This window comes from Excalfactoria chinensis, chromosome 8 (assembly GCF_039878825.1).
Source record: "Excalfactoria chinensis isolate bCotChi1 chromosome 8, bCotChi1.hap2, whole genome shotgun sequence".
Taxonomy (NCBI): domain Eukaryota; kingdom Metazoa; phylum Chordata; class Aves; order Galliformes; family Phasianidae; genus Excalfactoria; species Excalfactoria chinensis.
In genome coordinates, this window is record NC_092832.1 from 7,236,397 (window position 1) to 7,258,514 (window position 22,118).

At 38.7% G+C, this 22,118-nt stretch overlaps 1 protein-coding gene across 2 annotated transcripts in view; it reads right to left on the minus strand.

Annotated features, from left to right (window-relative positions):
* Positions 1-1,736: 1,736 nt before the first annotated feature.
* CRB1 (crumbs cell polarity complex component 1) overlaps positions 1,737-22,118 on the minus strand; it is a 90,396-nt gene continuing 70,014 nt past the window's right edge. For both annotated transcript variants that reach the window (XM_072343163.1, XM_072343162.1), the window contains 2 exons: positions 19,997-20,123; positions 1,737-1,949 (listed from right to left, as the gene is read on the minus strand). In XM_072343163.1, the coding sequence (XP_072199264.1) occupies positions 1,737-1,949; positions 19,997-20,123 (340 nt within the window). The remainder of the gene's footprint in view (positions 1,950-19,996; positions 20,124-22,118) is intronic.

Genomic DNA, 22,118 nt, shown 5'->3' on the forward strand with positions numbered 1-22,118 from the left:
GCATTCATGCTGTGATGTCATTCTACCCTTAGCACCCTGCTCTTTTAACTCAATTTGAATCCCACCATTCACTCTCATTTACTATAGTTCCCTGTTTTGAAAGGTATCTGTTAAGACTGCAAAAACAACCAGAATGTGTTTACTATCAGAGTCACTGATAATCATCTAATAAGGAAATAGATGTGATTGACATCAATATTCTGTAGCCCCCAAACAGGTTAATTCAAAATGAATTATGAGTTGATCATTAGTTAAAATGATCACTTAAACCCTTGGATTCTGAGTGTGTGTGCACTATTATGCAACTCCCGGAATAACTACTGAAGGTTTGACGCCTGCATCTGGGATGTTTCATAATGGCAGGAACAGATAAGCTGAGCTGCAGGAAAAACAAAATGCCATAAAGAAGTTTCCGCTCTGTTGCCTCTCTCCTGTTGGCTCAGTTGGTGTGGGAGCCATGTCTTATTGCTTTAAATTTTTCACTACATGTGAAAGTTAGCTGGATGAGTTACTGCTATCTGCCCCTACAGTTCAAGAAAACCTTAACCTGAGTGTATTTTTGGCACATTCTTTTCTCTCTGCCAGTAATCATTAACTGCTCTGGAAGATTTGCAATTCTCTTCCATTACAATGTATTTTCCAAACATTTGCAGTCATTCCACTTCTTTTTACATATTTGTTTCTTTTTCAACAAACAATTGCAATCATTTTGCTACAAAGGATTACGGTGGTATTATTGCTGTTTCAGGCACAAACATTTATTTTCCCTCATTAACATGAAAGTCTGAACTCCACGAGAATCACCAACACTGTTTTCAGAGCTGTCACTCTTTCATCATTTTTAAGTCAGCGCGTTACCTGTATCTGCTGCTTGTATTTTCTGTGAGCTTTGGAAAGCATTTCTGAGCACACTTGCCTTTTTGGCAGCCAAAGAATGTTGGCAAAGTGAGATGCAATTACTTTATAAAATGAAGCATCAAGTAATATCATAATGAGAGAACGGCAGTCTATAGACTTGCAAAATTTGTTTAGGCTGTTTTGGTTTTATGTCTTCTGTAATGTCAGGTTCTGTCTGCTGGGTATTTTAGGACATACCCTTCACACTCAGAGAAACATGTGGGTTTGCCAGAGAGGTTAAGTGAAATTCCTTTCAGCAGAAGGTAGAGTGGCAGCAGGGAAAATGAAAGAATTGAAGGAAAGAAAACCAACTAAATGTGAAACATTTATTTTGGAGAGTTTCTGCAAGCTTCCTTTCAATCCCTGATTAACAGATGAGTATGGTGAAACACAGTTCTAGTGATAAACCCTTTGATAACAAAATTATGTCTTTACTGATTAGGATCTGCATTGTCTTCTGCAGCAGTGATTGCTAGGCAGGCAAAGGAAAACACAAATGAGAAGCTGTTCCTTGTGTTGAGTCTGAGACAGGCACTTACAAGTATCACAGAAGCCATTACTGTCTGTAATGCCTACTGCAGATTACCAAGGCTGAAGTTTCCAGTGCAAATAAAAATTGTCCTTGGACAAAATGTCCCGAAATAGTGATAAATGGCATTGGTTCACTTAAATGCTAGAAAATTTTAAATTTTATTGAACTTAAGAGGAAATTATTTGAAGTTCAAAGTCACTGTAATCTTTACAACAGGTGCTTCCAGCAGCAGAATGTGAATGAACGTATCCAACGTGTGTACCTTGTCCACATCCATTCATCTTCCAGGATGGAGGAGAGCCTTCCCTTAAATGAGTCTCTCTATTGGCGGTGGCTGCACCATGCTCCACATCTCAACGCGGGCACCGTCTTTCTCCTGTCGGCTGGGGCTGTAGGTCCCTTGGGTTGACCTTTTATTGGCAGCAATGACTGAAACCACAACTGCCAAGAAGAGGATCAATAAAGCCAGCGTTACTGAGCCAAGGGAGGTGAATACGTTCGAGATCAAGTCAGTTGTCAACTGGAAGGATTGAAATAATTGCAATATAATTTATGTCAAGAGAGTACCGAGACACACTTGAGCTACTACTGTGGAAAGAAAACAAAAACACTTCTACAGCTAGAACTCTGCATAAAGAAGCTACTGCTTAAGCACGGTTTATTGGAAGATAAGCAAATTAGCCCCTCCAGAGTTTGTTCATTGGACTCTGGAAAATTACACACACCCTGTGGGGTATTTAACATACAAGGCAGAACCGGATGAATTTTAGTGTAGTGACCCATTTCATTTGACAACTTCCCACTTGAAAATAGTCTGTGAGCTACAGTTTTGTGGACTTTAGTAGTAATTCAGAAATTATTTAACCACTTCAATAATAATTCATCTTCCTTCTTTTGTTGTGAACATATTACTGCTAGTTTTCAGTACTGTGAGTTAAATATGAGCTACTCTGGATGGCTGTATAGACAGTCATATTTCTGTTTCTCTTGCTGGAGAAGTCAAGTTTCTGTGAATACTTGCATATAGAAAATTTGCTTACTGTAAATATTTGTGTAAATTGTAACTATTATACAGCCATTCCTGCCAGTAAATTTTTCTACTAGCATGTTTGCATGAAATAAGCATATAGAGGCTGCACATGAGCACAGCTGAAATCTATTCAGTGAGAAATGAATATCAGTATATTCTCACAAATGTTTTCAAATATTCATCCAGCTCTTCTTCTCCACATACGCTTTGCAGCTAAATCTACAGACACTCCATCATACAGCATAAGATGAGTGTAAGGATGCTATGCCTTTTTTTCTGCCTTCACGTGGCAGTAGGAAATGTGATAATGTCAGAAGGTACAGTGCGCATAAACAAATCTGCCAGCTAAAATGCTTAAGACCAGATAAATTTTATAGAAGTGTTTATATATGCATCTACATATGTGGGTTTCGTTTATAAAAAAAAAATGAGTTTGTGGTGAGGAAAGCCAATGAAGAGATGCGGATGATGTAGGTAAGTGGTCACTGTGGACAGAATGACCCTGGAAGGAATGGAACTTCTGGGTAGATTCTGCTATCCATCATTCTGTGATTTGTATTACAAGTGACAGATGAACCGCCATAGATGAATGTGTGCTTGAGGCTGAACTTTCAAATCCCCAAATATTTACAAATAGAAAATAGCAGGTCAAAGCCTGTTGGTTTTTTTCCAGTCAGATACAGCATGTTACAGGATATTTCAGTGACCTTCTTACTTGTTATTTCTAAGGAAGTGCCACTTCTATCCTGAGAAAGACTGTGTGTTCAGTGCTGGACCCACTGTCACTACGTGCTACTTGTGTGGCAGTGCCCTGTGTGCGGTGCTGGAGCTCGTGCTGTTCAGGTCAGTAATGCCAGAAGGTGAACCATAAAACAATCCTGCCTCTTTTCTCTCCACCTCCATGCTGATGTAAAAGGTCCAGCTATAATAATGAAAGCAAGATTGGCTCAGGGAATCTCTCTAGGGAATATGTGACCAGTTGGGCTAATATTTTTCTCTGTCCTTGATGACTCCATATACATTTCCAATGACTTTAAAAACGTTTTTTTGCAACAGAAATAATTCTATGTAGGAGAAAGACTATATGAATCCAATGTTAAAATAAGGTGACATGAAACATGTTGGTGTCCTTTAAATTGCACCAGATTGAGAAGGTCATTTCATTCTAAAATGATGTTGCAGGTATGTCTGAAATATTTAATTTCTCTGCTCTCTCAGACTGTATGACCCTCATTCCTGTTGTTTCAAAAAGACCACAAATTTTTGATGGAAATTTTATTCTCATAGGCTGTTTATTAAATATTTTTATTTCATGCTCAGGGAAATTGAGGAACAAGAGGCTAGCTGGTTAGCTCTCATCCTAAAGCTGAATATGATGGTTATGAAAGACATGTACTAAAACAGGCTGATGGATGGCATTATTGTAGTCTTTGATACATTAATATTCTGGAATCATCCTTCTGTTTTCTACTCCATGCTCTTTTAATTTCTGTTGTAAGTATGTCTGTATCTATCGGAAACACTTTCATGTGTGATATTCTTCAACTACATTTATTTCTTAGAATAAGTTTAACACAAAGGAATTGGAAAGGAAAGAAAAGGTGGAATGTAACCATGTACATAAGCCCCATTCTCAAGTTAAAATTACCCTAACAGGACTCCTTTTTCCTTCTTCCATTAGTTGCTTATTGCAGAAACTTCATTCATAGCACCTTACAGCAATATCCTAGAGTTTTTTTGTTTTGTTTTGTTTTGTTTTTTTTCAGTCCTCATTCCTATTTCATTTATGTTGAGTTCATTGCATTTACATTGATCTGCATGTGACTCAAACTTGAAAAAATTACTGAAAAGTGCACATAGCTTCTATTAATCCAAAAAATCTACTGTCCAAGTTCTGTGCACTGGTTTATCAGCCTGCAGATCACTGTCCAAGCATACAGTGTCGGTAGACCCTTGAGCAAAGCAGGGAACTGATAGCAGAGTTGCCAGAAGGCTCTGCAGTCTGGTCCTGTCAAAAGCAACTGCCTCTTTAGTAACTGATGGTTGAACACTTCAGTTAAATTGGAGAATGAACTGGATGGTCTGGAAAAGGCATCAGAAAAGTTCTGTCTCTGATAGTTCTAGGATCTGCTCATCACAGTGTTTGGTGGTGATCCCCAAAACAATAATGCACAGAGCAGGGTTTTCAGAAACATCTTGCTGCTTGAGGGCTCTTCCAACTTGAGTGATGCTGTGAGCCTTGTTAAAAGGTAACCAATGAATGACAGTTGGGAGTTCACTGGCTCCCTATATACAGTAGCTGTGGGTAAAAACTGTATCCTTAATAGTAATGGATGCAGATGGCAAGATGACATCCTGTGTCATTGTACTACCAATAAAACTAAGTTGGCTAACATTAGAAGGCCAATTTGCCTCTCTCTCAAGTGTTTTATGTAGTGTGTTCTATATGTGTTTGGATGTTAGAAAGTGTAAGGCAAATTTATTATGGAAACATTTCTATACAAAAGAAAAACAGGTTTTTGGGGTTTTTTACTCTTGATTTCATTTTATAGTTTATCCACTTTTTAAGTTTTAAAATTGTTTAATCAAAGTTATTTTGAGTATTTAGATAATATTATTCTATACAGTTAAAATCCATTGTAGATATATTCATTTGGTGATTGTGATAGGCTGATTTTTATGTTTGGTTCCATGACTTGTTTTGTAGATGAACTGTTTGGATAAAAAATGCCCAGTTCATGAGTCAAAGCTCAGTAGTACATACCAATCTCATGTATGTGTGGTTATCTTTAAACAAGATGCCTTCCAAACGGTTATTTTATGAGTGAAACATTCAAGATTTGCTATATATGTGAACGTTTCCACATGTGCCAAATATCAAAGGCAAGTGGAACAGCACAAGGGAACCAGCAAAGTACACAGTGCCTCTTCCTCTTGTGTGTTTTACATCAGCACAACTTAGCTGATCTAATACTGCTTGCTGTATGGGGAATGAGAATTATGGTCCCAGACACAAGTGCTGAGCCAGAGCCAGGGAGGGAGGAGATCGCTGTGCTGACAGAGAAGCAGCAGCTGCCACATGTCTAAGAGAAATAGCACAAGATGCTTGGGACACCGTGATGTGGGCATGAGCTTGACATACCAGTGGCCCCAGTCACACTTCCTATGTGTCTTCAGGTTGTAAAAGGAATGGCATGATGTGGGCTGAAAGCAGATGTCTCTGCTACTGGACATTAAGAATTAATCAGCTTCATGCCAGCTTCTGGATGCTTTACAAGACAGAGACATCAGCATAAACTTTAAAACACAGGAACTGCCCAGCCTTGGAGAATTCCCTTCTCTCCATGTGCAGTGCTTTCTGGGAGTGCTTTCTGGGAATTCTGCAATTGCTTGTGTGCAGTAGAGCTCTCAGTAGCGATGTCTCCAGATCTGCAGCCCTGACACCAACCATGAGTTTAGCACTTCATTTGCAGTAAAAACATCTGATCCAAGATATCCAGATTTACTGCTCTGAAAACAATACCATTTGCTAAAGTAACTAAGGATGATTGACTTGAATCATACTAGTCCGTGTCAGAACTACTTTGGATGGTTTTGGAAATATAAAGGGATAATACTGCGTAGCCAAAGAAAAGCTATTATCACTCTTAGAAAGCCCACAGATATGCTGAATTGGTTTCGGTGAGGGTTTACAATTATCTTATCAGCAAATCATTCTATTAAAGGCTGATTTCAAATAAGAAACCCAGTAGCTCTAGAAGAAATCCAATGAGTCATATAATAAGATGCATTGATAACCTCAGCTTGGGGGACTGCAATTTTTCAACAGTTGTAAGGAGGCAGTAAATCCACAGATTGACTTTCTTCCAATTTAAGTACTTTAAATGATGGTGCATTCAGATTGTTTTTTCCATTATTTGCTTTGCTTTCCAGTTTCACAAGCGAGTACCTAGCATTCTCCCTGGCATCATATTAGAAGCATCTCTTCTGTCTGTGCTAAGCATGAGACACGATGTCTTGTGAGCTGTGCTGCCCTGATTGTTGGGCTGCAAAATTGAACCAATAATCCATTTTGAACTCAAACACAGCAAACACAGCACGTTCATGTTCAGTTAAGCCAAACGCTGCATTGACCATTGGGAACAACAAATGATTTTTTAATTTCTGTACCCATTAGCTACTTCCTTTAACTGCTTTATCCTCTTTATCCTAGCTTTCTTTGTGCTGCTGTCCATGTGGGCACTCATCTCTGTTGAGCGTGTTTGTCACTGTTATTGGCCAGGTGTGTAAATAATTTTGTACCTTTGGTAAGAAAGGTGGCAGCACCCGGAGTGTTTGTGGTGCGCTTTGGCTGATCTTCCACTGTTTATCACTGGTGAGGCCACTTCTCCCAACTCCTTTTCCTTCTGCCCACTTCAGTTTATCTTATCAGCTTCAAAAAAGCAATTTCTATGGCCATCATATTAAATAGCCATTATTTTCTGTGTGAAGAAAGTCATTTTCTTTTAACTTGATACTTGATTTACTTTAGAACTGGTGCCTAGCAAGCTGCAGGATTATGTGATAAGAACACTGACCTAGACACACTTTGCTTTCTTAGTGAAAGCAGGACAGAAGACCAAGAAGACTGTTTATAGAAGGTTCAGATTCAGACTTGAAGCCATTGCTTAAAGGTGTGACTGCTTCCCTCTGCAACCAGATGACTCATAGCTCCAGATCAGGCTGCCCACATGTCCCATGTGCTTGGTTGCATTTAGCTCTGCCTTCTGTGTGCAGATGATACCTACGTCATGCCACATAGCCCCACTGGAATTTTTCTCCCCAGATCTTGTGATTTTCCCCTCACCCCTCTCATATCCCTGTAGTCTTCTGAAAATTTATCTATACTGTACATAGAGTTGTAGAAAGTCCTGAATTTTCATAGATTATTGTTGTTTTTTCTGCTATCAGCATCTGAGATAGTTCTGCAGGAAAAGGTAATTCCACTGCTGGAGGGCCTGAATGAGATCCCTGAGTCTTATTTGTAGCTGAATGGTAGTTTCTGAATATAAAACTTGGATGAGCTCCCTGCATGTGCACAGAAGATCCACAGTACAGACAGCCCGCCTCAAAGATGAATGTTTGTAGGTAAGTAACTTTTATTTCTTCATTTTCAGGTGTGTATTTATGTCTGGAAGAAAAACCCGCCAACACCTATTTATTTATTAGACATTTGCTTATGAATTGTAGTTTGAGTAGTGTGTCTTATTTGAAATATGACAGACTGAATGAATTCCTTCCTGGAAAACATCAGCTTTTAGTTGTCTGACAACTCTTCATGAAATCAAGGCATGAATGCAGAGAGAATTCGTTTTAGCAGCTATAATGATAAATTGATCATCTGGATTGTGCAGTTACGGGTCGGGGAAAAAAAATGCAATCTGTTTTATTAAGGAATAATTACTTCTTTGGTGTCCTGTGAGAAAATGAAGAAGTCAGAGATGATTGAAATCTGTGATTTAGCTTCACTCGCAGGGATTTATGTGCCTCCTAAGAAATTCTGACAGCCTCCCTCCTGACTCATGAAGCTTCACTGCTGTGACTCTACAGAGAAGGAAGTTTGTTCTAATTATGGTGGAACGAGAAGTTGGAAAGTGATGGTGGAGATCTCAAAAACGTTGTAGCTAATTGTAACGCAGCCTTTGGTTAAAACAGGGGTACCACAAGGGCCTTGATCTTACAGCCCCATCAGCATGCAGAGACCTCTTCCTTTTCACATCAGACTGCAAGATCACTTCTGGATCATATAGAGACAGTGCTGCGTTTAGACCAAAACAGCTCACCCTCTACTCAGATGCTATCACAAATGGCCAGCTCAGGTAGCCTTCTGTTTATAGTATTAGCTTTTTGGATGTAGCTCTTCAAGCTCAAATGCCCACTTTTAGGAATTCATCTCAGAACAACAGTATTATGTACAGTAATTACATTTTCTTCTTGCTACTTGGAGTATTGATGTCTGGTGTATATCAGCTGTTTAATGAAGGTGGCCCAGGCTCAAAACTGATGGTCTTTAAAAGGTCTGGGGTGGTCTGTCTTAGGTAGAAGAAATAATACTTTTTTTTTACTACTGTACTTTATGTGAGCTCAGCTACAGACCCAAGAAAACCCTCACGTGCCTAAGTAGTCCCTTAAAATCTCCATTAGATATTTTGGTGGATTCGGCATCATGCGAGACAGCATTAAATGCCTTTTCTCTTAGACATCTGAGCATTGGTTACACACAGAGAAGTGATTTGGCTGGCAGTTTGGGAGGTAAGCTGTCATTAAGCTGCAGGCTTTCAGAAGACTCCCTGATAGCATTTCTGCAGTAACTGACAGTGCTAATTTTGTAAGTGTACTCCAGCTCTTTTTAAGATCATCTTGCTGGTGCAGCACAGATTAAATGTGCAGCTCCAATGTGTTGTTATGAGATGCCTTTTAAAATTCTATTGACAGCCTCTGGTGTAGAAACTTAGCCATCTGCTGCCGTCTGAAAGCATAGGAGAGAAAATCTATAGCTGGTGTAAATCCAGGCAAATCTTGCTGAGGAGGAGTTTGTCCCAGAGCTGCTAAATGGCAGACTAGACAAATACTATGACAATGTTTCTGTGAAGGTATCAGTCTCTGGGGTGCGACATCCCTATCCAGTTTGGGAAATGCTTTGGGGTGTCATATATAATTATTTTTGTACATAGTTAAACAGTGCAGTACATCAGGTGTTGTTTCTCCATAGGGGATATCTGCATTACAGCTTCAAGACTGTAGATTCTATGTGAATAAATCTTGATGATGGAATAAAGCTTTACCAGGCAAGCATCTCACAAGAAGGACTAGGATAATATTTAAAATCAAAAGCCTATTGTTGAAAACAGTAACTTTCTGTTATTGTCCTGCATCTAGCTGGTTTGAGTTTACTACTTCTATACAGCTGTCACAGTGGAAATGACTCCTGAAAAGAGATTTGTTACTAAGAGCATTAGTAGCCTTTTGAGGACTGTGCATGCCATCATGAGAGAATGAGGTGGGTGAAGGCGATCCAAAAGCAGAATAAGGGAAGATGCTACAGTGCTGAAGATGAGGGTAGGACAGTTCTAGGGTAAAAGAGGTGAGATTGTTTTGACTAGGCATGATTCAGCTGTATTATTCTGCATTATTGATTTCAGTGAACTCTAATGGATTTGCAGAATATGAATTGCAAACACAGAACTGCTTGCTCAGAACCTCTGATTCTCAGCTTACAACAGCTGAGGTAGAAGATTGCTTCTTTAATGAACAAAGCTAGTGACAGATGCTCTTCTATGTCTGAAATCAGATCTTTACGATCATCACCACTTAGCAACTGTCAAAGAATGGTGTCTCACACAAGGCAGCCACCTGCCACGGGTTCTGGACCCAACTGCTGTGATGCGAAGCAAGATCATCTAATACAGCTTCTGGTTCTTGGGAGGAACTGGTGCAACCTGTGCTGAACCTGGCAGACTTGTCTCTTTCCACTTTCTATGGGAATAAGAAACTGCTCTGTCCAATGGTGCACAGTAAGAGAGTCAATAGAGTTCAGTGAAGCAGAAACAAAGTCGGCATTACAGTTATAGTGGATAATTTCCAGATACTCTTCATCTTTACTTTTCTGCTACACAGCTAGGCCAACCATCTCCAAAGCACTGGATGAATTTCTTCCTCCTATTTGGTGCTAAGCTTCTGCAAAATAACCATGTGTTGCTACCTAGCATTAATATTTCGCTGTCAAGTGGTGATGAAGTAAGTAGCTATGTGAGTGTTTCACACTGTCAGACAAGAAGGTATCAAGTCAACAACAAGCCTTTGTTGGGTGCAGCACTTAGATTGCAGCCATCTCATGCTTCCAACTGTAAATATTAATGGTATAAGTTAGACCTTTATTGGCTACATAATACTTGCCTTAGCACGCTACATGACACTGTCACGTTACTTGGTTAATGATATTCCTCGATAAAAATTTCAAGTATGTTTATATCCTAGTGTTTGTTCTTTTTTCTACTTGATGATGATTAGAGAGGACTTACGTCAGTATGTTTTTATATTCAAGAAAGACTTTGGAAGAGATGCATACTTGGAAAGTGTAAATGAAATTCTTACAGAAATCTGTAGAGCTCTACATCAATAATCACTCATTGAAATCCTATTTAAATCTCGATGCAGATGTTTGATAGTGAATTTACCATATTCTTATAGCTTTTTTTTTTTTCTTTTTAGTGTACTTCTTTCTTGTTGACAGGAGTGTTTGAGTCTGTCTTTACTCACAAACTTAAATTCTGATCTTAGGGACTCCTGGATCAGTACAGCATACCTAGTGAAATAGCTGCTCATTGTAGTAATATTGCCAGCATTCAATACCAAATGTGATTTGGATGAAGCTGAATCTACTAATTGCTTTTTGGATTTCTGCTGAAGATGCAAGAAGTTTATGAAGTCTCTTTACATGTTATAAGCAGCACAATACATGCGGAAAAGGTCTCTATAAATACATTAGAGATTTCGCTTCACTTTCTGCTTCCCGCTTTTACCTTACTGCCACCTAAGGATAACTGATAGAAAATACATTGTAGTTCACATTAGAGGAATTTACTGTAACATGCTAGGATTTTATGGCAGCATTGTTAATGCCTTTCTTTTAAGATTTCCTAGATTTTTTTGATGTTCATACTTCTTATGAAAAAATATGCTGGCTCACCTAATCGCATTTATTTCTGTTCGCCTAAGGCAAGGCATATTGACTGTGAGTAACTCCGCTCTGCTTCAGTCAGGTGATTAATTTGGATCTGTGGGCTTCTCAGTACAGGCTGGAAGTAAGCATTTTTTTTTAACAATCTGCAGAGTTGGATCAAAATTCACCTTTATCTGCAGATGCAAGCTCTTTCCAGTACAGCAGCCCTTGCTCTTATGGCTGTATGTGGGCTCCTTCCTCCTACCCTGATCATAACACTCCCATCAAGAGCAAGATTTAGTGAGGCTAGAACTTATCCCCAGGTCTCCACCCTTGGCCATATGTCACTTGTTGGTGTTTGTACAGCCCTGAAACAAGAAAGCTGGAGTCTGGTGGGTAGTCTTTTTGCTCATCTAATGAATATTATGGAGTTGTTGCAAGTTGGCATTGTTCCTGTACAGTATTTATTTTAGAGGAAAGTATGCCACTCTCCAGGTACAGAGCAGGTTCCACTGTCCATCCTCAGGCACCTGAGCTCAGTTTGAAGTCTACAGTGTCGTTATTTTTAGGTGGGGAATTAATCATATTCAGATATAAGCAAAAGATATCTAAAAACTATCAAGCTGAAGTCACAGAGTTAAACTGAAACTGAAGACTTCTTCAGACTTCACTTTGCTCATAGGATTATTGGTTTTGTCTTGAGAATTGGAATAACCAGGAGTCTGTACAAACGGGATACTCAGGACTTCATTCCTGAATGCCAGTATGCGACTTGTTAAGCACTGAAGCATTTATCCTGGGGAATGATTTTTATTCAAGCAGTGTGAATAACTTTCCACCTTAACGTACTGCATTAATAGAATCTGTTGTAATTTAATCTATTCTTACATAAAACAGGGCTCAAAGTCATTCACCTTTGGATTTTAACAGTATAGACTTTGTTACACTTTTAACTAAAGTAGCTAAGTTAGGTCTAGTAACTCTGAGCAGCTAAGACAAGGCAATACAGTAACTATTTTTAAAGTTCCATTGTACTGTGCCCAAGAAAGGCAGAACACATTGCCAAACAGATAATTGGTTAACCTGTTCCTGCTGTGCTTGAGATCCTCATCTTAGCACCACCGTTCTCCTCTTTTTCTTTCAGTATTCAACTCATGTTGTGAGACTAAGTCCAAGTTTCAGAACAAGAAAGGTAGCACACTAGTCTGCTGTAGAGGACTATGTAGTAGTAACTATGGATGTTATCTTCATGGCTCCAAGAGGAGTTATACTTATAGAGCCACAGCCTTCCTTTAGCTGAAAGCAGCGCAAAAGGGCTGAGCAGGGAGGCCAGCAGGATAAAGCAAACAAGAACCACGTGGTTGTTAAAATTTCTTAAATTATTTCCGATCTCATACTTGAATATCAAGGTCAGTGCAGTCGCTGTGAGATCAAGCAGGTAGTGAAATATTGCTTTCATGCCAACTCCATGGGGCGAAGCTTGCTGTTTCAGAGTATTGTTTCATAGCAGATGATACCTACAATGGTCATTTTATTTTTTCATTCCATTAATGAATGCAGTGCTTATGTGCTCCCAAATCCTTTCCCTGGCATTTCACACAGTCTATCAACAACCAAAGCAGTCTGCAGTGGTGCGAAAGCTGCTCTAGCTGAATAATTGCAAAGGTTTGTAAAGGGCACAGTTGCTGATTCCCCTGTCCTTTCCACTGTATTAATGCAGTATCACAGCAGTCCTTATTCTTCTTGAAAACAGAATAAATAGTGTTAGAATAAATGTGAGGACTATTGTTTTTACAGTTTGGTACACAGAATCTCAGATTTTTAAGTAACAAGCTCTTCCTCCCATGTAAACGACTCTGTTTCAAAACACATATTTCTGATCATTTGAACACAAAATATTTTTCAGATCTTCAAGAATAGGATTTTTTTTATTATTGCTTTTTAGTGGGCAAATATTCCAGAAGTCCAACAAAGTGTGCAAAATATTTTCAGACACTATTTGGAATGGAGTTTCATAACAAGAACTGAAAAGCACTGCGCACAAGAACACACTTCACATACGGAGCTCACCAAGAGATGCGTAGGCAGATGAGCATGCCACCTTTGCTTTATCTGGAAGCATCATAACTCCACGGACCTTTCAATAGTAATTCTAGGCATGTGATTCGTTTCTGAGGCATTAGCACTGTTTTGCTAGATGTATCTGTTATGCTGAGCTAGTATGTAGATAGGAATAATGAACTACAGGACTGCTGCTGTCTAAATAACGTAGTAGTTGCAGCTGAGGACCGTGGTTCCTATTTAAGCACCTGCATAAAAATGAGTAGATATTCTCAAACTTCTCATTGGTGGTGGACAAGCTTCCTCTGAAGCCACCTTCCAATCTGGCAGTAAATCCCATTTATCACTTTGTACTTCTCTTTCAGTTCTGTTCATTTTAGTGAAGAGGACAAACACTGAATCCCAAGAGGTTGCTGCCAACTCCGTGTAAGTTATCTTATCCATTATGAACTCCTCAACTTCTGTCCAGTTTATTTTTCTTTTTAAAAGCCATTAAGGATAAGCCCAGGCTTTATTTTTCAGTTCGAAGGTGAGGCTGGATTTTGTCTTACTATTAGAAACTTTTGGTGAGTTCAGTGATTTGGATTTAAGGAAGTAAAACGTCTTTAACTGTTTTCAGTCTGCTTTTGGCAAGGCTGTCCAATGACACGAAGCATTATTATTTGAAAGTCACTGGAAGACAGAACTACTTGTTTCTGCTCTTACAAATATATAGAGATAAATAAGTAGATAGATGATAGATAGACAGATAGATAGATAGATAGACAGACAGACATATTTCTGAGTTAATTGTTCTAAAGCTCTGAAAGAATTTGTATTAAATATTCTAGTATTACTGAAAGCCGGGGGGAAAAAAATAGAGAAAAATAAAAGAAAGAACATTAATTCTCGCAAACCATATGATAAAAAACATGTAAAATATAGTATCTGAACAGTGCAGGGATGGAGTGCTTGAATGTGATCTGAAGTGAGCAATGACTGAAGTTAATGCCCATGTGATGTGACTGAGAGTCCACAAGGAAAGCATCAGAAGGTGAGAAAAGGAAAACAATGCTTCTGCAACATAAAGGATGGTGTACAGACAAAACATGTTAGTCTGAATGTTAAGTGTGTTATGTGAATACCCTACTTGAGCCGATTCCTATACTGTGGAGTGTTATGCTGTCATATGTCATCTGGGCTCCCTTTGCTGCTTATATTTACCACACACATTAAATATTCAGCTGCTTTGCACTGATGCGTGCAGTAATGTCGGCCTCATGAGGAGTGTTCTTGTCTTTCCCAGCTAAGACACATCAGATAACCTTATCGTCTTTGCAACCTAATGTCTTTGTACCTTATGTTACGACACATATTAAATGTGTTTCTTGCAATAGTCTTATAGAAGTTTTCGTTCAACCCTGTGTTTTGAAAACAGACTGATAGAAAACAGCAGAGGATATCAAGGAGCTGTGGAAAAACAAACAAACAAACAAAAAACGACAGCTATGAAAATGGCCATGTGACGTTTGCAATGACTTTCAGAGCAGAGGATGAGGTGAGCTTTTTGGTGAGCCGTGGCACCCACAGGCAGAGCTGAAGAGCAGAAGGTGAGTGCAGCTCCTCAGCCAGGGCAGCAGCATTTCAGAGTTTCAGTTGACTTTCCTGGCTTTGCTTAGTTTTACCATATCCCTGGTCCAGCTGGCGAGCACTACTATGCTAGCATTGAGCATTTGAACTTAGGCTCAGAAGCTGTTCACATCACAGGTGTTAACAACATGACTGTCCTGCTTTCACAAATGAACAAATGTTGAAGTATGGAAATGCTCTAACTACTCACAATCTGAAAGTGTAAAAATCCAGGTCAGGAGCAAATCCATGCTGTTCTCAAGGAGAACAAAGTTATTTCACCAATTGGTTATAAATAAATAAATAAATAAAATAAAAAAGATGATTTTATTTATTTATTTATTTATTCGTCATCTCAAAGGACATCTCAAAATTGTTCTAAATTGTTTTTAACTGAGAAGAATACTGACTGAGAACTGACGCACTACCTGGCACAGCTCTATTTGTCATGTTTCTGCTCTGTAGCTCTTCTTTCCATCTCTGTGGGTACTGGCAAGACAGAAGTATGTAACAGCGAGGCAAACAGGTAAAGCTACAGTGAGACTATTCGAATGATCATTATCCATTAATAGCTTCATAAGTATGAATAAGTAAATAGGGAATGCATTATTCATGAATCACTAGGCATTAATTATTGTAATTAAGTATAATTTGCTACGTTCACATTACTAACCCTTGCAGTTAATGAATACATTAGCTAATCGCTGCAGTGCTGATTCAATCAGCATTCTGTGTGCCTGTGCTATGGAAGCCTGAGAGATTTTTACTGAATTCAGATTCAATATTGAACATAACTTACACGCTTATCAGTGTATTTTTAATGACACTGAATGTGAATTGTAACCTCCAGTGCGCAATGCTTGTCCTTGTGCCCTGGAGGATCAAATGATATCAGCTGGAAGCAACAGCAGCACACGTCGGAGAACACAGCATTTGCTACCTTAAGCAGAACTTGTATTCTGGGATGTGAAATCTAGCACTGCTTTCAAGTTTCATGTATATTCACGTGTACAATAGGAGAGGGCATGCTTTGCGAGGAAGTGCTGTCCCAAAGGTGCAGCTGAAGACAGTGCTCAAAAAACAGTTCTAAAGCACATCCTGAGCTGTTTGCCAGTCAGTGTAGGGATTGCATTTGCCTCAGCATAGGGATTTTGTTTGCCTTTTGCAATGCACAGCGCAGGCAGAATGAGCTATGGTGCCTGATGGGACCTCAGGGCACTCTTGAAACACGGAGTAAAAGGACCAACCAAACTTTGTATTTATTTTATTTTACTCTCCAAAGATGTACTGCAGGTAACAGCTGTCTAAGTATTACAGAATGATGACCTGCTGGAGTTGTTGTTGTTTATTTTTTTGTGGCCTTTTTTAGGTTATAGTAACCAGTGGTTCTTGAGGTAGTATTTTGAAGAACTTTTCATTGCAAACATTTCTAGGGAAAATCACTGTATCAAACTGCAAAAATTCGAGTTCAAGAGCTAAAAGATGATTTACAAAGTAGGGTGCCCTTCCAGCTGCACCTCTGGGTGTCAGGCCAGGAAAAATACTTGAAATAAAAGAAAAACTGATTTAATCACTGTGAGTTTGAAGCAGATGTTTTGATATATTTTTTTGTTTCACTAACATACCGTAGTCACGTGAACTGAGTAAACTGAGTACTGAATCTAGTTTCTTAAAAATGAAATGGTCTGGGACTAAGAGAATTCAAAGAAGCATCCAGCATCAAGGATTCTTTCACAAACACATGGGTTCTTTGTAGCTAAGACTGAGACAGAATGCTGCTGGCAGAGGTTGAATTGCACCAGCAGAAGAGCATCACTATGAACCTGTTTTTTAAGGGTCAGAAGTAGGAACCATTGTCAGTACAACCCTCTGTTTTCCATTCTCTGTGTACACTTCCCCAGTGCAATACCACTCCTTTGTTTCCCACACTCATTAAAGAATACCCTTTTGTTCATCCCACAGCTGATGCAGATCCCTTTGCTCTCCCTTTTAGTACCTCAACCACTGCTGTCTTCCCCTCTTTTCAGAAATCTTTTTCCCTTCTTGAAGATCTATCACTGTTACTTCTCATTGCCTGTATTTATGAATGACAGTTAATGACATGAAAAAATATTTGAGCCTTCATGTCAAGATACAAAGGGATCTATTACTGCTAGTATCAGTGTTCATATCATCACAAGCCACACCTCCCAAGATAGCAAACTTGTTTGATTGCTTCCATTCGTCTGTGAAGATGTTGCTGCTATATCTCAATTTTAAATATTAACATCTTTAACCTCTCAGATCTTAAAAAATCTTTGCAATTGGATGCATTTACAAAAACTAGTGCTTAGCAAAGTTTTTTCTTCATGTTTGCTTGTAAAGCTGTTTCCTTTAAAATGGCTTATCTTTCTTTGAAAGTATATATTCAAGAAAATAATTTTAATTAATCTGGAATTTGTTTCTTTTTTCTGTTTAAGGTTATAAACTGGAAATATGAAGTCCGTTCCAACTGGAGATCTGTGCACAGGTCAGAACCAGCCTATAGGCTATGATGTAACTCAAAGGGAAGAAATGACCTGTCAGAATGTTAGCAGAGGCCTTCTAACACCCAGCAGTTTTGTAAGTATTGACAGTACAAAAGGAGAAAGCAGATAATAAGAGTCATTTTGAGCTCTGCAGACCCTTTAAGCCCTCCTTCTCTGAGCTGCTGATTTGGGTCTTGTCTATTGGGTTGTGCCATGCAACTGCCCTTGGACACATAACAGAGCTGCAGCTGGGGAGACTCTGGCAGCTGAACAGCTGCCCCGGGCACTGCCAGCACTACTGCAAAGCAATGGGGAGATGCTGCCTCTGCTGATGTGTGTGAAGTGGTATTATCAGAAAACACAGCACATTTGAAGCAAATGGACAGAGCTGTCAACAGGAAATGAGAAGCAGACATAGAGACAAAGGCAGAAGGTTTATTTTGTGCAAAGACAGGAAAGTTCTGTACATGTACATGATGTGGTTGAACACATGGAAATATAGAGGGGAGAGGAGCACAGCTGAAGTCAGGAGATGTTTCATGATGACAAGGCATTACAGAAAGGAAAGAATTATATTGCAAGAACAGACAATATTTTTGTATAGTGTACTCAGAGACCGAACTGCTGCTCTGCAGGTAACAAACTCTAAATGTACGTGAAAACTCACACATTCTTTTAGATCTATGTAAAACTGATTGTGCAGTCATCACATTTCTAGTATTGAATAGAAAGAGTTTTGGAATCTCCATACAGATGTAATTGTTGGTTTGCATGCTACGCTTAAAGCTGATGCTTGTCAGGTGTAATGTTAATGCATGAATTACTTTCTAGCTTTCTTCAACATTAATTACTTGCTTATAAAGGGGGAAGGAACTTTCACCTGATTAGTACTTTTCTTTTTTTCTTTTTTAAGAGCAATAAACAAAGTGGGAAACCTACCCGAATCACAAATCTAACAAATATATTATCCAGATAAATGTAGCAATTACCATAATAATTTTATTGCGCTTAAGTTTTCATACTGAGGCAAATGCTCAGTACAGGAATGGGTGACATTTCACAGGAATGAATCATGGTATTTTCCACAAATACACAAAAGAATGTGAGGGTTTTCTTCCGAACATAGGAGCCTTATTTAATAATACCAGTGTTGCTGCGATTGTGCTTGGAAAGATGTTAAAAAAGATAATCGGTTTGGGGACACTTAATTCTCAGGCAGTGACTTCTGTTGCATTTTGTTGTAGCAAAATGGGAACCTAAACATCTCACTTATCACTCTCTGGAATCATTTAATCTTTCCTCTAACTCTGCTACATGCCACTGTTGTTTGAGAATGAAAAGGACTATGGAATCTGTACAAATATAATATGATCATCAATGCCCAGAGAAGTATTTGCACAGTTGACAAATGGTTTTTGCATTGAAGCGCTGTTCAGAAGAACTCCCTTTTCATTGTTGTTTTATATTTAACAATGCCATTCATTCATGTTGACCCTCCCAAAGGCATCCACGAATTCAGATATTTTACATTTCCCACATTTTTTTTGCTAAATCTCCCAGTGTTCTTAATTTTCATTATTTCAAGAAACTGTGTACAACCACTCATCTGAACTACCTTCCTTAAGGAGGAACAAAAGGTTGGACTTTTGTCTATTGAGTCTATCTACAGATGAATAAGAGAGACTTGCTGAAATTTGAGGAAATCTTCAGAAAAAAGCAGCAAACTTATGATTCAAAATCTAAAGCAATTACTGGTCCTTTCTTGGCAGAGAAATTGCAACGAAAATTGAGGTAACTGCAATTTATCTGTGTGATGCACTGGAGGCATGGAGGCTAATGGAGCAGAGGTACAGGATTACCGCTGATCTAAATGGATGTACAAGGGGTCCCATTGCTAATCCATAACATTATTTATCCAAAAGCACCATACTTGATTTCGCAAGTGGGAGACCAAATGGCCAAAAACTAGCAATGAAAGTATTATGTGGTGCCAGACATAGTGACACCAGTAAGATTTAATGGTAAGATTAACCTCTCTGAAGGCAACAAGCCCTCGCCAGCCATTGCATAGAGCTTGAATGCTACCACGGGTATATCTCAAAGTTCCCCTTGTTATGTCTTGCTTTCTGATCTTTTCCACTCTTTGTGCTGACAGTGTGCATGTGGTGATACACTGTAGTGGTGTGGGGATGAGACACCTTTTGAGATTTCTTAGCATTTGTTCTAATATGAAGTGAAAGCTCTAACACAGATGCAAAGTGGTTCATCAAACAGACGAGAACTTGGACTTGAGTACTGCATTACAAAGTTCTCATCATTCACTTTCTTATATCTTATAAAGTATCATGATATTACCTGAAAGGTTTCCTTCCACGTTACAATCAGAGTTGAAGAACTTTTATGTAAAACTGAATGGTTCACATAAGTTCAAAAAACATTTAAAATGATTTTTCAAACTCAGATGCTTGCATTGCTTTGCTAAGCTCTTTGGTCAAGGCATCTTCTGTTTTGCTAAACCACGAGTCAAAGGGTTGCTAATAGTCTTCCTGGTCACCCCATTCGACTGCTGGATCATCATCCATTCTCAAAATAAGATAGGAGAGAAGCTGAAAGAGATTCTGCCACAACAGTAAAGAGACAAAAAAGGAGAGGTCGCTTACATCGATCTCACAGCGGTCCCCAGCGTAGTTCACGTCACAGAGGCAGTGGAATTTGTTGAGCAGGTTCTGGCAGAGGCCTCCATTCAGGCATGGATCAGAGCTGCATTCATCAATGTCCTTTTCACACCTACAAGGGAGGGTGCAAAAAAGTGAGATCCTGAAATCAGGTATGAAATGCATGAAACTGGCACATTTTTAATTCAGAAACTTTTAACGAGGAGGCTGCTCCATTTGAAATCTGTAGTATATTTCCACATGTGTTTTGCGGTCTTCGGAGAATCTTATTAACTACTTGATTAGCCTCTCTTAAATCTTGAACTTCCTGTGTTGCTTTCAAACATAGATAGTTAAGCTAGAAATTTCATTTCTGTGGTGCATTTCATGGTTAGTGGTGCTTAGCAAAGTGAAATGAAAGCTGGTGTGTGGTTTTTGTGCTGGATACAGTGCAAATCCTGCTGAACACTTGCTGGTCCGTTTTCATCATTACTGCAAGATGAGGGCACAATTTCCTTCATGATAATTTAGATCTTAGTCAAACCAAAACATATTTTTTCACAAATGAATGCCCCTGGCAGTGTTCACCCCTTTCTTTTCTCAATTTGAAGTGTCAGTAGATGTCCAGCACAATCTCCTATATGTTCTCTCTGAGAGGTTGTGGGCTATGGGCATGTTAAGAATGTTAAGAAAGGCAGTTGCAGAATAAGGTTTTAAAAGCTTAAATTTTAATAATTAAATGCTTTTCAGCAATTATGATGAGATGGGAAATTTGAGCTCTAATAATTTCTCAAGGCAACCAACTGAACATTAATGAAAAGCATTTGCAACTGTTTAAAAAGTGGTAATGATTTAATGATTCTCTGTCCTGACAAAGCTTGTCCTGAATTCCCTGCCTTCATTTTTTCAAATACCAATAATGGTCAATCCTGGTTTTTTCCAGATAAAGAATCACATTTACCATGGAAGCAGAATGTATGAAAATCACTCAGAGTTACCAGGCATTGTTTCGTTTAATCATGTCCATAACCACTCAATAAGTTGTTAGTGTCACATTAGAGATGTGCTGTTCTTTGCATTAAACGCTCTTAGCTGGTTTTCTTTATTAATCCATGAAAAAGTCTCAACCGTTTCCTCCAATGATAAATTATATTTGCATACTTCAGAAAGTATTAAGTATTATTTCAATCCATAAAAATTATACGGCTATGAATTTCCCTATGCAAAACTGAAAAACAAAGTAGTGCAGGCAATTTGATACCTGAGTCTACCTGAACATCAGGAAGACTTTTAAACTTAACTCCTTTGGGTGATTCTGAATACTGCCAGAATTCATTGAAATAATACATCTCCTTCTATTCAATCTTTTCAAGTTTTCCTTTCCAGCTGTTATATGCTCTTTCTTTTTTTTTTTTTTTTCCCTTGTAATCCCAAGTCAATTGATTGACATAGGAAGACATCCCTTTTTTATTTTTATTTTAGTTTTCTTAGTTTTCCTTTTACTTTTCTTAGGGATTAAATACTGTCTTGAAGCCAAAATGCCTGCTTGACTTTTCTAATCAATAAATAGACTGAAGGGTTTTGTTTTGAATTTTCTTGTTAACTGATACGTTTGAAATTGTTCTGAAAAAAGAAACATTAAAATGTTTGAGGTGAAATTTTCTGATGTATTAAATTCTGCAAACAGAAATATTCCTGGCTTACGGTGTGTCAGCCTGGAGGAAAAGAGGACAAACAGTCCAATCTAGACATTTGAGAAGAATGCCCTGCTTTGATAGTCAGTTACGGTGCAGTATGCTTGGTGCAAGGCTGCTGCTCAATATGAGGATCGCAGGAACCATAAAATAGACATTATTGCCAGCCAGTGGGGTGGATGTAAGCAAGGCTCATTCCCAGAGCTGCACTTAGCAAGTTGCCTGACAGGGAAAGGAAGAAGGAGAAAGCATTTTGCCTTCTCCTGAAGTCCTGAAAAAAAAATGCACACCAAAGAACTGCTTGAGAATATGCTTTTATTTTCATTGTTATTTTATTTCTTAGACTATTTTTTTTTTGTGGTGTGGCATGCAGGCCTTCTGGCTGAGTTTAAGAGTACAGTGCAAATGCGTCAGCCAACTACACTGCGCACTGA